This window comes from Phyllobates terribilis, unplaced genomic scaffold, assembly GCF_046119375.1.
Source record: "Phyllobates terribilis strain yellow unplaced genomic scaffold, ASM4611937v1 Scaffold_7__3_contigs__length_470593459, whole genome shotgun sequence".
Taxonomy (NCBI): Eukaryota; Metazoa; Chordata; class Amphibia; order Anura; family Dendrobatidae; genus Phyllobates; species Phyllobates terribilis.
The window spans coordinates 435,084,911-435,099,584 of NW_027362767.1; the positions used below are offsets into that span (position 1 = coordinate 435,084,911).

Consider the following 14,674-nt stretch of genomic DNA (forward strand, 5'->3'; position numbering starts at 1 on the left):
AAGCATTTTGACCAATTCAGCACAAAAACTATTAAATACAAAAGAAAAAATGCAAGTCAATTGCACCCTACATGTAGAAAATTCTAGGCATACTATAAATATCGTAATAACGAGAATGAACGTGAACACAGCCGGAAAAAATAAAAATTAAAGGTTGTGATAGAAATGCCGCCATGTCAAGTGCAGGGATTGTGCCTGGTGAGTTACCGCCATCTGCTGGTGGCTTTCAGTCACTACAACAAGAGCAAAGCTTCCATAGACCCACGCACCGGGGCTCGGGGTGCAGGGCAGTCCCTTGGCCGCACGTCATCCTTCGGCTTGTAGGAATTTGTTGCACGTTTGCTCCAGTCTCACTCCAGGAAGGTTTTGGTGCCGCTGTATGTTCTGGCTCATGGGAGAAAGTTTCGGGCAGATTACCCCTCTATAGGGGGTCCATGTGTCCCAATAAGGGTGTTACAGAGAACGACAGAGGCTCCAGGTAGAGAAACAAATTTTATTTCAAGGTCAATCAATCATTTTACAGCAGCAGAGCAGCGTTAACCCCTTCACATCATATACATCAAGCAAGCAGGGGTATAAAAGCCCCCCAATTACTGGCTGTCACATTATAACACTGCTGGTAATTACTGACTTCATTGCAGGCAGGACCCCTGCTCTGGTCAGCGACACCCCCAGACCGCCCACCTACAATAAGCCAGTGCCTCCCACCTTCTTCCCCCAATAAACTGATGCCCCCTGCCGCCCCCATACACTGGACAGCGAGGGGGGTGAGGAGAATGTTGGCACATACGTTATTGCTGGGTGAATCTGCTGTAAAGGGGTGTTGTGGGGGAAGGGGGGAGATTTGGGGGCTCCAGAGGCAGAGGTCATCAAATGAATGCCCCCCTCCCCCCACATGCAGAGACTGATGTATAAGTAACATCCAGACCCCAATATCACAGGGCACAAGTCAGCTGCCCCCCCAAACTCAGCCCTCAGTGCTACCCCCCCCCCCCAGTGCTTATTATATATCCATCACCCAATGAGACGATGCCGAAGGTGAATGCTGCAGTCGCTGGTGCTGGGACGCGCTATATACTCCTCCACATTATATATAGGGGTGCGTATAATGGGGGTTGTGTATATGAAGGGGGGTTGAGGGGGTGTCGTGACAAAGTACAAACTTCATTCTAAGAAAATCTGTCAGGAAAAGCAGCAAATACAGGAGTTACAGTAGCCGCACACAGAGGGAACATGCGCCGGAACGATGAGTCCTATCTAGAAGTAACGACATTAATCTTCGGTCACCGGGACGGCGCTGCGGCCATCGGCAGATGACTTGTCGGGGGACAGTGAGGTTACGGCCGCTAATTCCTGAGGTTTGGCGTCGCCCGCGAGGCGCGGTCACGTCAGGTCCGTACAGAAACTACAAAGCAGGAGCACAGGTCAAGAATGATTATCACTGCACAGGTTAAAAATTATCAGAAAAGCCGCCAACTCTTCCGCCGCCGCCACCGCGGCCAGCCTCACTCGTGACAGATCCGGGTCATCGTCACATAAGTGTTCTCAAAGTGGGTGATCTCCATGCAGCTCTCCGCCGAGCGCTTCTGGAAGCCTGAAAAGCAAAAGCAGAGACGGCGGTCACCAACCCCGACACTCCAGAGGAGCATTCACTGACAGCAAGCGGAGAGCGAGGGAAGGCGAGAACGGCGGTCACCAACCCCGACACTCCAGAGGAGCATTCACCGACAGCAAGCGGAGAGCGAGGGAAGGCGAGAACGGCGGTCACCAACCCCGACACTCCAGAGGAGCATTCACCGACAGCAAGCGGAGAGCGAGGGAAGGCGAGAACGGCGGTCACCAACCCCGACACTACAGAGGAGCATTCACCGACAGCAAGCGGAGAGCGAGGGAAGGCGAGAACGGCGGTCACCAACCCCGACACTACAGAGGAGCATTCACCGAGAGCAAGCGGAGAGCGAGGGAAGGCGAGAACGGCGGTCACCAACCCCGACACTACAGAGGAGCATTCACCGAGAGCAAGCGGAGAGCGAGGGAAGGCGAGAACGGCGGTCACCAACCCCGACACTACAGAGGAGCATTCACCGAGAGCAAGCGGAGAGCGAGGGAAGGCGAGAACGGCGGTCACCAACCCCGACACTACAGAGGAGCATTCACCGAGAGCGAGGGAAGGCGAGAACGGCGGTCACCAACCCCGACACTACAGAGGAGCATTCACTGCCAGCAAGCGGAGAGCGAGGGAAGGCGAGAACGGCGGTCACCAACCCAGACACTACAGAGGAGCATTCACTGCCAGCAAGCGTAGAGCGAGGGAAGGCGAGAACGGCGGTCACCAACCCCGACACTACAGAGGAGCATTCACTGACAGCAAGCGGAGAGCGAGACAAAAGGACGTTTAGTCTACAACTCAGCAGCATTTATAAGGGAGCGGCCCTGTAACCCCCTCCGCAGCGCAGGACGTCCCATGTCCGCACCCCACAGCAGCAGCCAGAGAAGATGCAACCGTACCGGCTACGGTCAGCTCCTCGGGACAACGCGACTGCAGAGTGCGGTCAGGCTGCTGGGACGGCAGCAAAGATACGTCTATACAAGAGCGGTCACTGGAAAAACGTTACACTCTTGCAAGGACATGAAATGAGTATCAGAGAGAGGATAATGATTACTTATAACATGGGATCCACCATTCACAATAGGTGATATCACAGCTCACCTCCTCCCCCTTCTGTACAATGACTGATAACCCCTCTATATACAGTAGGTACCACAGGGTCCACCATTCACAATAGGGGATGTCACAGCTCACCTGCTCCCCCTCCCTTCAAAATGGCCTTTGCACATGCTCATTAGATGCCTTAATATAACAGATGGGGCAGAGTCTGATCATTGTTGCTAATGTACGTGTGCATTTTTCTGTAATGACTGGTCCCTTAGCATAAGGAGAGGGGGAAACAAAACAAAAAAAAAATATATAAATGCCAATTTGGCCAAGCAAGAGGTCTGCACTGCAGTCACACCCATGGCAGCCTTGTGAGGTCTGTAGTGGTGGTGGTGGTGGTGGGGGGAGTCTTACCTATGATCTGATCCCTCCTTTGCAGTCGGTAGGTCTCCCGGCCCACGCAGTGCTGATAGATGAAGATCCCCAGCTCAGACACATCGTCCACCCTCTCCGTCACCACCAGCTCCTCGCGCACCAGGTACGTCTGCGGCAGGTAGGACCCGCTCTGCGGTACAGGAGAAGCAGCGGTTACAGGGGACCCCCAACTACACCAGGGTGTATGAAAGGTTAAATGTACTACAAATCCTGGGGTGGGGGATGGGAGAAAACACACACCGCCAGCTTCATGAAGAGGTCCATCAGGTTACGGGGCGGCAGCACCACCGACGTGTTCAGGCTGATGATGTAACATTTCTGCAGCTGCAGGTCCAGGTACGCGGTGAGAAGCTGCACAGAGAGAGGAGACATCAGCACCCCAAAATATTCACACCCCCCCAATATATGTATACAGCCCCTGGAGTAGCCGTCAGCACCCCAATATATCCCCCGGGCCAGATCAGATCACTTACTCTGTCGAAGTCATGGACAATGGCCGCGGAGTCGCCCTCAGAGAAGCTCGGCACGGGTACATTGATCAGCGCCACGTTGTCCTCCTCCCGGATGTCGGCCTCCTCAGACACGGGCAGGTAGTATGGCTCCTCGTCCACGTCTGTGTGATCGATATAAGACAGCTGCCCCTCAAACATCTTGTGCTGGAACAGGGGAGAAGCAGGGACAAGGATTGTGAGGGTCCGAGACCACAACTACATAGCGACTTCAGACCCAACACAACTTACCCGCGGCATGAAGAACTTATAGATGCAGGCGCCACCAACAATCAGCCCCGCCAAAATGAACGCCAGACCCAAGAGGGTGAGCAGGCAGCGCCCCGTGGAGTTAGTGTCCGGAACATTAGTGGCGACCTCAGGATCCTGCAAGATACAAGAAAGAACTTCAGGAAGGCAGACGCCGGCCCTTTAAAATGGAAGAGCCGCATATCAGCCTGATATAAGGACAAGCACTAGGACCCTAGATGATGATGATGATGATATTTTACTTGTATAGCACCAACATATTCCACAGCACCGTACTCAGAGTGGACACAGAAAAACCAAAGACAAGCAAAATACCCAAGTAACTGGAAGTAAATGGGTAAATCGCACAGTGCAAAAATAATAATAAATAATGAAGGGTATTTAGTTAACATAATTTTGATCAATATAATGTAAAAGCCATCCCACCACGTCACGGCAACCCTTATGGGACAGTCCTAACTCTAATATTAAAACCTTACCATTTCTCAAGTGACGTACATATGCCTCAGGTCTATGCTTCTACTAGGGGGTCAGTCTCTCTGCCCTTGTCCATATGTAGGTCACTTGACAAATGGTAAGGTTTTAATATTAGAGTTAAGACTGTCCCATAAGGGTTGCTGTGATGTGGCGGGATAACTTTTACATTATTTTAATCAAAATTATGTTAATAAATAATGAAGGGCATTTAGTTATTTTTGCACTGTGCGATTTACCTCCAGTTACTTGGGTATTTTGCTTGTCTTTGGTTTTTCTTTGTCTAGTGGTCTTGTGTGAACATGCATTTACATTTTGCATGCACATCAATTTAGGTTTCAGTTCAGACTTCTAGGTTTTTTCAGAGTGGACACGTACAGACAATAAAGAGGACACAAGGAGTGAGTCCCACTACAATCTATGAGGAAATAAGGGGGACAAACTAAAGCTCTCGTCATGTGGTGACATCACTATAATAAAGGAGGCGATCAGATACAGTGCTGCTCACCATTATTGGCACTCCATTTTTTTCATAGTCTGTACTATATCTTCAGAAATGAATGGAAATGTACCAAAGTTATATCCTCAGGATTTATTTTAATTAGTGGTCCAAAGTAATACAACAATAAAACATTGTTTAACTTCCATGTTGCAATTTCAAAGAAGAAACAGAATAAACAGTATGTGCAGCAATAGAGGCCCCCCTAATTAATACTTGGTTGCATACCCTTTGGCATTGCTGACAGTCTCCACACGTTTCTTGTAGCCATCTATAAGCTTCTTGCACTTCTCAGCTGCAGTTTTCTCCCATCTTCCTTTGCGGTTTGTTCAAGCTCTTGAGTGTTTGCAGGTTCTTTTTCCCAATGGCAGATTTCAGCTCACCCCAAAGACTTTCAGTGGGACTGAGGTCAGGACTCATTGCTGGCCATTTTAAGACTGTCCATTTTTTATTTACTGTGTTCTTTTGGATGTGTGCTTTAGGTCATTGTCTTGCTGGAGGACCCATGATCTTCGACTCAAACCAAGTTTTCTTACACTGGGTAGGACATTTACCTCTAAAATATTTTGATAATTCTCTGATTTCATGATTCCTGTGAAACGGTCAAGTCCTCCAGTACCAGACACAGCAAAGCAACCCCACAGAGTTATGGATCCTCCACCATGCTTAACTGTTGGTAAGGTCTTCTTTTTCTTACAAGCTTCATTGAGCCGTCTGTAAACAAACTGTTTTGCATTGCCAACATTTTGCCAGAAGGATTGTGGTTTGTTAAGGTACTCTTTGGCAAAGATCAGTCATTCCTTTTTATGTCTTCTCTTCAGCAATGGTTCCTTCCTTGACCTTCAACCATAAAGCTCTGCTTGGCTTAGTGTGCGGAGTATGGTACCTGTTGAAACCATGACCCCAGACTGTTCCAGGTTGGCCTTCAGGTCTTTGGATGTTTGACATGATGTTTTTTCCACCATTACACTAACCTTCGAAGACATCTTATCAATTGCTAATAGCAGTTCTGATGTCTTCATCATTGTGACAAAGGAACTGGGCCAATCATGTGGCTTTTTAAAACATTCAAGTCATTCATTTTCCAATTCATGTCACATGGGCACCGACAATCAGGGTATGTTCACACTAGGCTTTCTTTTATGCAAATTTTCAGCTGCGTTTTACAGTACCAGCAAAGTCTGCGAGATTCCAGAAATCTCATGCTCACACCTTGGTTTTTGTGTCATCAGTATTTTGTACTTTGCATGTTTTTTTGCACAATAGAGCAGGTCACTTCTTTCAGCACTTCTGTGTTTTCTCAGCGTTTTTCACCTATTGAAAGTAATGGGTGGTGAAAAACAGCTGAAAAATGCAGGTATCAGGTTTTGCAGCGTTTTTTGTGACAAAATGTCATGAAGTTGAATAGGTCTTTTTTTTCACTAAACTATTACCATACATGAAGAGACAAATCGACAGTGACAAAACCAAGCAAAAACCTGCTTTTTTGAGGCACAAACTTTACTGCTTAGAGATCAGGTTTTGATGCAGAAAAAACAAAACACTAGTGTGAATATACCCTTAATCATAGGAGAATCTTGTGATTTAGCAAATGTGTTTCCATAGTAAATTAATGTAAAGGTGCCAATACCAGTGACAGCAGCTTTAGGTTTTTCTATTTTTCCCTCCCATTGTTTTTGGTTTTAAATTATTGTTTATCATTTGCTCTTTTGTGTTTAACACGAGTCTCTATACAGAAAACTGTTCACTTGATTCATTTTTTTTCAAGTGATATTTCACATTATGTACTTAAACTTCATGGGTGTCTATAACAATGAGCAGGACTGTAAAACAGCAAGAACCGGTCACCAGAACGTGTGTGAACAAGGGCAGACAGAGCAACTGAAGGCGCAGATAGAGGACAGGACCACTGCCTATCCGCGCACCATGTGACCAGACACCAAACACGAACCCAGTGAAAAGGTGCAGGTCCTATCTATACACACACACACACACCAGCGTCATGTACAGGGGTCCCCCCACTATACACACACAGCACCCCCCCGGCCTCATATACAGGAGTCGCCCCCACTATACACACAGCGCCCCCCCCGGCGTCATGTACAGGGGTCCCCTCCACTATACACACAGCGACCCCAACGTCATGTACAGGGGTCCCCCCCACTATACACACAGCACCCCCCCCCCCCCCCGGCGTCATGTACAGGGGTCGCCCCCACTATACACACAGCACCCCCCCGGCGTCATATACAGGGGTCACCCCCACTATACACACACAGCGCCCCCCCCCCGGCGTCATTTACAGGGGTCGCCCCCACTATACACACAGCGCCCCCCCCCCGGCGTCATTTACAGGGGTCGCCCCCACTATACACACAGCGCCCCCCCCCCCCCGGCGTCATTTACAGGGGTCGCCCCCACTATACACACAGCGCCCCCCCCCCCGGCGTCATTTACAGGGGTCGCCCCCACTATACACACAGCGCCCCCCCCCCCCCCCCGGCGTCATGTACAGGGCCCCCCCCCCCCACCACCACTATACACACACACAGCGCCCCCCCCCCCTCCCCGGCGTCATGTACAAGAGGTCGCCCCCACTATACACACAGCGCCCCCTCGGCGTCATATACAGGGCCCCCCCCGGCGTCATGTACAGGGGCTCCCCCCCACTATACACACACACACACAGCGCCCCCTCCCCAACGTCATGTACAGGGGCCCCCCCCACTATACACACACAGCGCCCCCCCCCTCCGTCATGTACAGGGCTCCCCCCCACTATACACACACACAGCGCCCCCTCCCCAACGTCATGTACAGGGGCCCCCCCCCACTATACACACACAGCGCCCCCCCCCCCTATACACACACAGCGCCCCCCCTCGGCGTCATGTATAGGCCCCCCCACTATACACGTAGCCCCCCAACCGGCATCATATACAGGGGTCCCCCCCCCACTATACACGCAGCCCCCCCACACGTCATGTACAGGGGTCCCCCACTACACAAGCAGCCCCCCCTCCCACACACGTCATGTACAGGGGTCCCCCCACTACACAAGCAGCCCTCCCCCCCCCCCCACGTCATGTACAGGGGTCCCCCACTACACAAGCAGCCCCCCCCCCCCCCCCACACGTCATGTACAGGGGTCCCCCACTACACAAGCAGCCCCCCCCCCACACACACACACACGTCATGTACAGGGGTCCCCCCACTACACAAGCAGCCCCCCCCCCCACACACACACGTCATGTACAGGGGTCCCCCCACTACACAAGCAGCCCCCCCCCCCCCCACACGTCATGTACAGGGGTCCCCCACTACAACAAGCAGCCCCCCCCCCCCCCCCAACACGTCATGTACAGGGGTCCCCCCACTACACAAGCAGCCCCCCCCCCCCCATACACACACACGTCATGTACAGGGGTCCCCCCACTACACAAGCAGCCCCCCCCCCCCCCACACACGTCATGTACAGGGGTCCCCCCACTACACAAGCAGCCCCCCCCCCCCCCCACACACACACGTCATGTACAGGGGTCCCCCCACTACACAAGCACCCCCCCCCCCCCCACACACGTCATGTACAGGGGTCCCCCCACTACACAAGCAGCCCCCCCCCCCCCCACACGTCATGTACAGGGGTCCCCCCACTACACAAGCAGCCCCCCCCCCCCACACGTCATGTACAGGGGTCCCCCACTACACAAGCAGCCCCGCCCCCCCACTACACAAGCAGCCCCCCCCCCACACATCCATGTACAGGGGTCCCCCACTACACAAGCAGCCCTCCCCCCCCCCCCACACGTCGTCATGTACAGGGGTCCCCCCACTACACAAGCAGCCCCCCCCCCCCCCCCCACACGTCGTCATGTACAGGGGTCCCCCCACTACACAAAGCAGCCCCCCCCCCCCCCACACGTCGTCATGTACAGGGGTCCCCCCACTACACAAGCAGCCCCCCCCCCACACGTCGTCATGTACAGGGGTCCCCCCACTACACAAGCAGCCCTCCCCCCCCCCCCACACGTCGTCATGTACAGGGGTCCCCCCACTACACAAGCAGCCCCCCCCCCCCACACGTCGTCATGTACAGGGGTCCCCCCACTACACAAGCAGCCCTCCCCCCCCCCCCCCCACACGTCGTCATGTACAGGGTCCCCCCACTACGCAAGCAGCCCTCCCCCCCCCCCACACGTCGTCATGTACAGGGTCCCCCCACTACACAAGCAGCCCTCCCCCCCCCACACGTCATGTACAGGGGTCCCCCACTACACAAGCAGCCCTCCCCCCCCCCCCCCACCACGTCGTCATGTACAGGGGTCCACCCACTACACAAGCAGCCCCCCACACGTCGTCATGTACAGGTCCCCCCACTACACAAGCAGCCCTCCCCCCCCCCCCCCCCACACGTCGTCATGTACAGGGGTCCCCCCACTACACAAGCAGCCCTCCCCCCCCCCACACGTCGTCATGTACAGGGGTCCCCCCACTACACAAGCAGCCCTCCCCCCCCCCCCACACGTCGTCATGTACAGGGTCCCCCCACTACACAAGCAGCCCTCCCCCCCCCCCCACACGTCGTCATGTACAGGGGTCCCCCCACTACACAAGCAGCCCCCCCCCCCCCCCACACGTCGTCATGTACAGGGGTCCCCCCACTACACAAGCAGCCCTCCCCCCCCCCACACGTCGTCATGTACAGGGGTCCCCCCACTACACAAGCAGCCCCCCCCCCCCCACACGTCGTCATGTACAGGGGTCCCCCCACTACACAAGCAGCCCTCCCCCCCCCCCCACACGTCGTCATGTACAGGGGTCCCCCCACTACACAAGCAGCCCTCCCCCCCCCCCACACGTCGTCATGTACAGGGGTCCCCCCACTACACAAGCAGCCCTCCCCCCCCCCACACCACGTCGTCATGTACAGGGGTCCCCCCACTACACAAGCAGCCCTCCCCCCCCCCCCACACGTCTATACACGCAGCCCCCCCAACCGGCGTCATATACAGGGGCCCCCACCACCACTATACACGCAGCCCCCCCCAACCGGCGTCATATACAGGGCCCCCCCCCCACCACTATACACGCAGCCCCCCCCCCAAACGGCGTCATATACAGGGCCCCCCCCCCACCACTATACACGCAGCCCACCCCCCCAACCGGCGTCATATACAGGGCCCCCACCCCACCACTATACACGCAGCCCCCCCCAACCGGCATCATATACAGGGCCCCCCCCCTCTATACACGCAGCCCCCCCCCCACCGGCATCATATACAGGGCCCCCCCCCCCACGGCGTCATATACAGGGCCCCCCCCCCACCACTATACACGCAGCCCCCCCAACCGGCGTCATATACAGGGCCCCCCCCCCCCAACCGGCATCATATCAGGGCCCCCCCCCCTCTATACAAGCAGCACCCCCCCCCCCAACCGGCGTCATATACAGGGCCCCCCCCCCCACTATACAAGCAGCCCCCCCCCTCCGGCGTCATATACAGGGCCCCCCCCTCTATACACGCACCCCCCCAACCGGCATCATGTACAGGCCCCCCCCCAACCGGCGTCATATACATGGGCCCCCCCCCACTACACACGCAGCCCCCCCCAACCGGCATCATATACAGGGCCCCCCTCTATACACACAGCCCCCCCCAACCGGCATCATATACAGGGCCCCCCCCCCTCAACCGGCATCATATACAGGGCCCCCCCCCTCTTACACACAGCCCCCCCCAACCGGCATCATATACAGGGCCCCCCCCCCCTCAACCGGCATCATATACAGGGCCCCCCCCCTCTATACACGCAGCCGCCCCCCCCCCAACCGGCATCATATACAGGCCCCCCCCCCCTATACACGCAGCCCCCCCCCCCCAACCGGCATCATATACAGGGCCCCCCCAACCGGCATCATATACAGGGCCCCCCCCCCCTCTATACACGCAGCCCCCCCCCAACCGGCATCATATACAGGGCCCCCCCCTCTATACACGCAGCCCCCCCCCCCCAACCGGCATCATATACAGGCCCCCCCTCTATACACGCCAGCCCCCCCAACCGGCATCATATACAGGGCCCCCCCCCTCTATACACGCAGCCCCCACCCCCAACCGGCATCATATACAGGGCCCCCCCACCTCTATACACGCAGCCCCCCCCTAACCGGCATCATATACAGGCCCCCCCCCTCTATACACGCAGCCCCCCCCACCGGCATCATATACAGGCCCCCCCCCCCCACCGGCATCATATACAGAGCCCCCCCTCTATACACGCAGCCCCCCCCCAACCGGCATCATATACAGGGCCCCCCCCCCCTCTATACACGCAGCCCCCCCCCAACCGGCATCATATACAGGGCCCCCCCCCTCTATACACGCAGCCCCCCCCCCCCCCGGCATCATATACAGGGCCCCCCCCCTCTATACACGCAGCCCCCCCCCCCCGCATCATATACAGGGCCCCCCCCCCTCTATACACGCAGCCCCCCCCCCCTCTATACACGCAGCCCCCCCCCCCCCCCAACCGGCATCATATACAGGGCCCCCCCCCTCTATACACGCAGCCCCCCCAACCGGCATCATATACAGGGCCCCCCCCTCTATACACGCAGCCCCCCCAACCGGCATCATATACAGGGCCCCCCCCCTCTATACACGCAGCCCCCCCAACCAGCATCATATACAGGCCCCCCCCCCCCTCTATACACGCAGCCCCCCAACCGGCATCATATACAGGGCCCCCCCTCTATACACGCAGCCCCCCCAACCAGCATCATATACAGGGCCCCCCCCCTCTATACACGCAGCCCCCCCCCCCCCCCCAACCGGCATATATACAGGGCCCCCCCCCTCTATACACGCAGCCCCCCCAACCGGCATCATATACAGGGCCCCCCCCCTCTATACACGCAGCCCCCCCAACCGGCATCATATACAGGGCCCCCCCCTCTATACACGCAGCCCCCCCAACCGGCATCATATACAGGGCCCCCCCCCCTCTATACACGCAGCCCCCCAACCGGCATCATATACAGGGCCCCCCCCTCTAACATGCAGCCCCCCCAACCGGCATCATATACAGGGCCCCCCCCCTCTATACACGCAGCCCCCCCCCAACCGGCATCATATACAGGCCCCCACCCCACACTATACATGCAGCCCCCCCCCCAACCGGCGTCATATACAGGGCCCCCCCCCCCCACCACTATACATGCAGCCCCCCCCCAACCGGCATCATATACAGGGCCCCCCCCCTCTATACACGCAGCCCCCCCCCAACCGGCATCATATACAGGGCCCCCCCCTCTATACACGCAGCCCCCCCAACCGGCATCATATACAGGGCCCCCCCCCTCTATACACGCAGCCCCCCCAACCGGCATCATATACAGGGCCCCCCCCCCTCTATACACGCAGCCCCCCCCAACCGGCATCATATACAGGCCCCCACCCCACCACTATACATGCAGCCCCCCCCCCAAACGGCGTCATATACAGGGCCCCCCCCCACCACTATACATGCAGCCCCCCCCAAACCGGCATCATATACAGGGCCCCCCCCTCTATACACGCAGCCCCCCCAACCGGCATCATATACAGGGCCCCCCCCCTCTATACACGCAGCCCCCCCAACCGGCATCATATACAGGGCCCCCCCCCTCTATACACGCAGCCCCCCCAACCGGCATCATATACAGGGCCCCCCCCCTCTATACACGCAGCCCCCCCAACCGGCATCATATACAGGGCCCCCCCCCTCTATACACGCAGCCCCCCCCCAACCGGCATCATATACAGGCCCCCACCCCACCACTATACATGCAGCCCCCCCCCCAACCGGCATCATATACAGGCCCCCACCCCACCACTATACATGCAGCCCCCCCCCCAACCGGCATCATATACAGGGCCCCCCCCCAACCGGCATCATATACAGGGCCCCCCCCCCTCTATACACGCAGCCCCCCCAACCGGCATCATATACAGGGCCCCCCCCCTCTATACATGCAGCCCCCCCCCCAACCGGCGTCATATACAGGGCCCCCCCCCTCTATACACGCAGCCCCCCCCAACCGGCATCATATACAGGGCCCCCCCCCCCAACCGGCATCATATAGAGGGCCCCCCCCCCCACCACTATACATGCAGCCCCCCCCAACCGGCATCATATACAGGGCCCCCCCCCCTCTATACACGCAGCCCCCCCCAACCGGCGTCATATACAGGCCCCCACCCCACCACTATACATGCAGCCCCCCCCCCAACCGGCATCATATACAGGGCCCCCCCCCCCTCTATACACGCAGCCCCCCCCCCAACCGGCATCATATACAGGCCCCCACCCCACCACTATACATGCAGCCCCCCCCCCAACCGGCGTCATATACAGGCCCCCACCCCACCACTATACATGCAGCCCCCCCCCAACCGGCGTCATATACAGGGCCCCCCCCCAACCGGCGTCATATACAGGCCCCCACCCCACCACTATACATGCAGCCCCCCCCCAACCGGCATCATATACAGGGCCCCCCCCCCCTCTATACACGCAGCCCCCCCCCAACCGGCGTCATATACAGGCCCCCACCCCACCACTATACATGCAGCCCCCCCCCCAACCGGCGTCATATACAGGGCCCCCCCCCAACCGGCGTCATATACAGGGCCCCCCCCCACTATACAAGCAGCCCCCCCCCTCCGGCGTCATATACAGGGTTCCCCCCCACTATACACACACAAAGCCACCCGGTGTCATGTACCGAGGTCACCGTCCGGTACCGGCGTGTAGTCTACGCCGTCAGGTGATCCAGTCACTAGGCCTCAGCCCTAGAATATCCCAGGAGGACGTTTACCTTGTCCGGTACCAAACAGTGCGAGTCCTTGGCCGGCTCCTTCGCGGAGAAGGGAGAAGTGAATGCGATTTTCACCATCGTGACCGGCGGGCTCCGACCTCTCCTCACTGACTCTGCGGCGCCGGGTGACGCAGTAACAACAGCCTGGCCCCGCCCACATCAGCTGTTCTGAAGGGGCGGGGCTAAAAGTGTCACACTGTATCATGTGCAGCGGAGACTTCCTGTCCGTTCTGTCACGTGATCAGCGGAAAGCACAGACGTGTCCGAGGCCTCGGTATTTACACAGGAGTCCCCCGTATATACTTTACCCCCTCATATATACACAGAGCAGCCCCCCCGTATATACTTTACCCCCTCATATATACACAGAACAGCCCCCCCGTATATACTTTACCCCCTCATATATACACAGAGCTGCCCCCTGTATATACTATGCCCCCTCATATATATACACAGAGCAGCCCCCTGTATATACTGTGCCCCCTCATATATATACACAGAGCAGCCCCCTGTATATACTGTGCCCCCTCATATATATACACAGAGCAGCCCCCTGTATATACTGTGCCCCCTCATATATATATACACAGAGCAGCCCCCTGTATATACTGTGCCCCCTCATATATATACACAGAACAGCCCCCTGTATATACTGTGCCCCCTCATATATATACACAGAGCAGCCCCCTGTATATACTGTGCCCCCTCATATATATACACAGAGCAGCTCCCTGTATATACTGTGCCCCCTCATATATATACACAGAGCAGCCCCCTGTATATACTGTGCCCCCTCATATATATACACAGAGCAGCCCCCTGTATATACTGTGCCCCCTCATATATATACACAGAGCAGCCCCCTGTATATACTGTGCCCCCTCATATATATACACAGAGCAGCTCCCTGTATATACTGTGCCCCCTCATATATATATACACAGAGCAGCCCCCTGTATATACTGTGCCCCCTCATATATATACACAGAGCA

General features: G+C 56.8%; 1 protein-coding gene across 1 annotated transcript; it reads right to left on the reverse strand.

Moving 5' to 3' along the window:
• Window positions 1-479: 479 nt before the first annotated feature.
• Window positions 480-13,868, reverse strand: ITM2A (integral membrane protein 2A). Its single transcript, XM_073642126.1, has 6 exons — window positions 13,683-13,868; window positions 3,832-3,966; window positions 3,565-3,747; window positions 3,332-3,442; window positions 3,071-3,221; window positions 480-1,594 (listed from the first exon to the last, which is right to left on the reverse strand). Exons 1-6 carry the CDS (start codon window positions 13,758-13,760, stop codon window positions 1,506-1,508), a joined length of 747 nt encoding a protein of 248 aa, XP_073498227.1. The 5' UTR covers window positions 13,761-13,868; the 3' UTR covers window positions 480-1,505.
• Window positions 13,869-14,674: the final 806 nt, after the last annotated feature.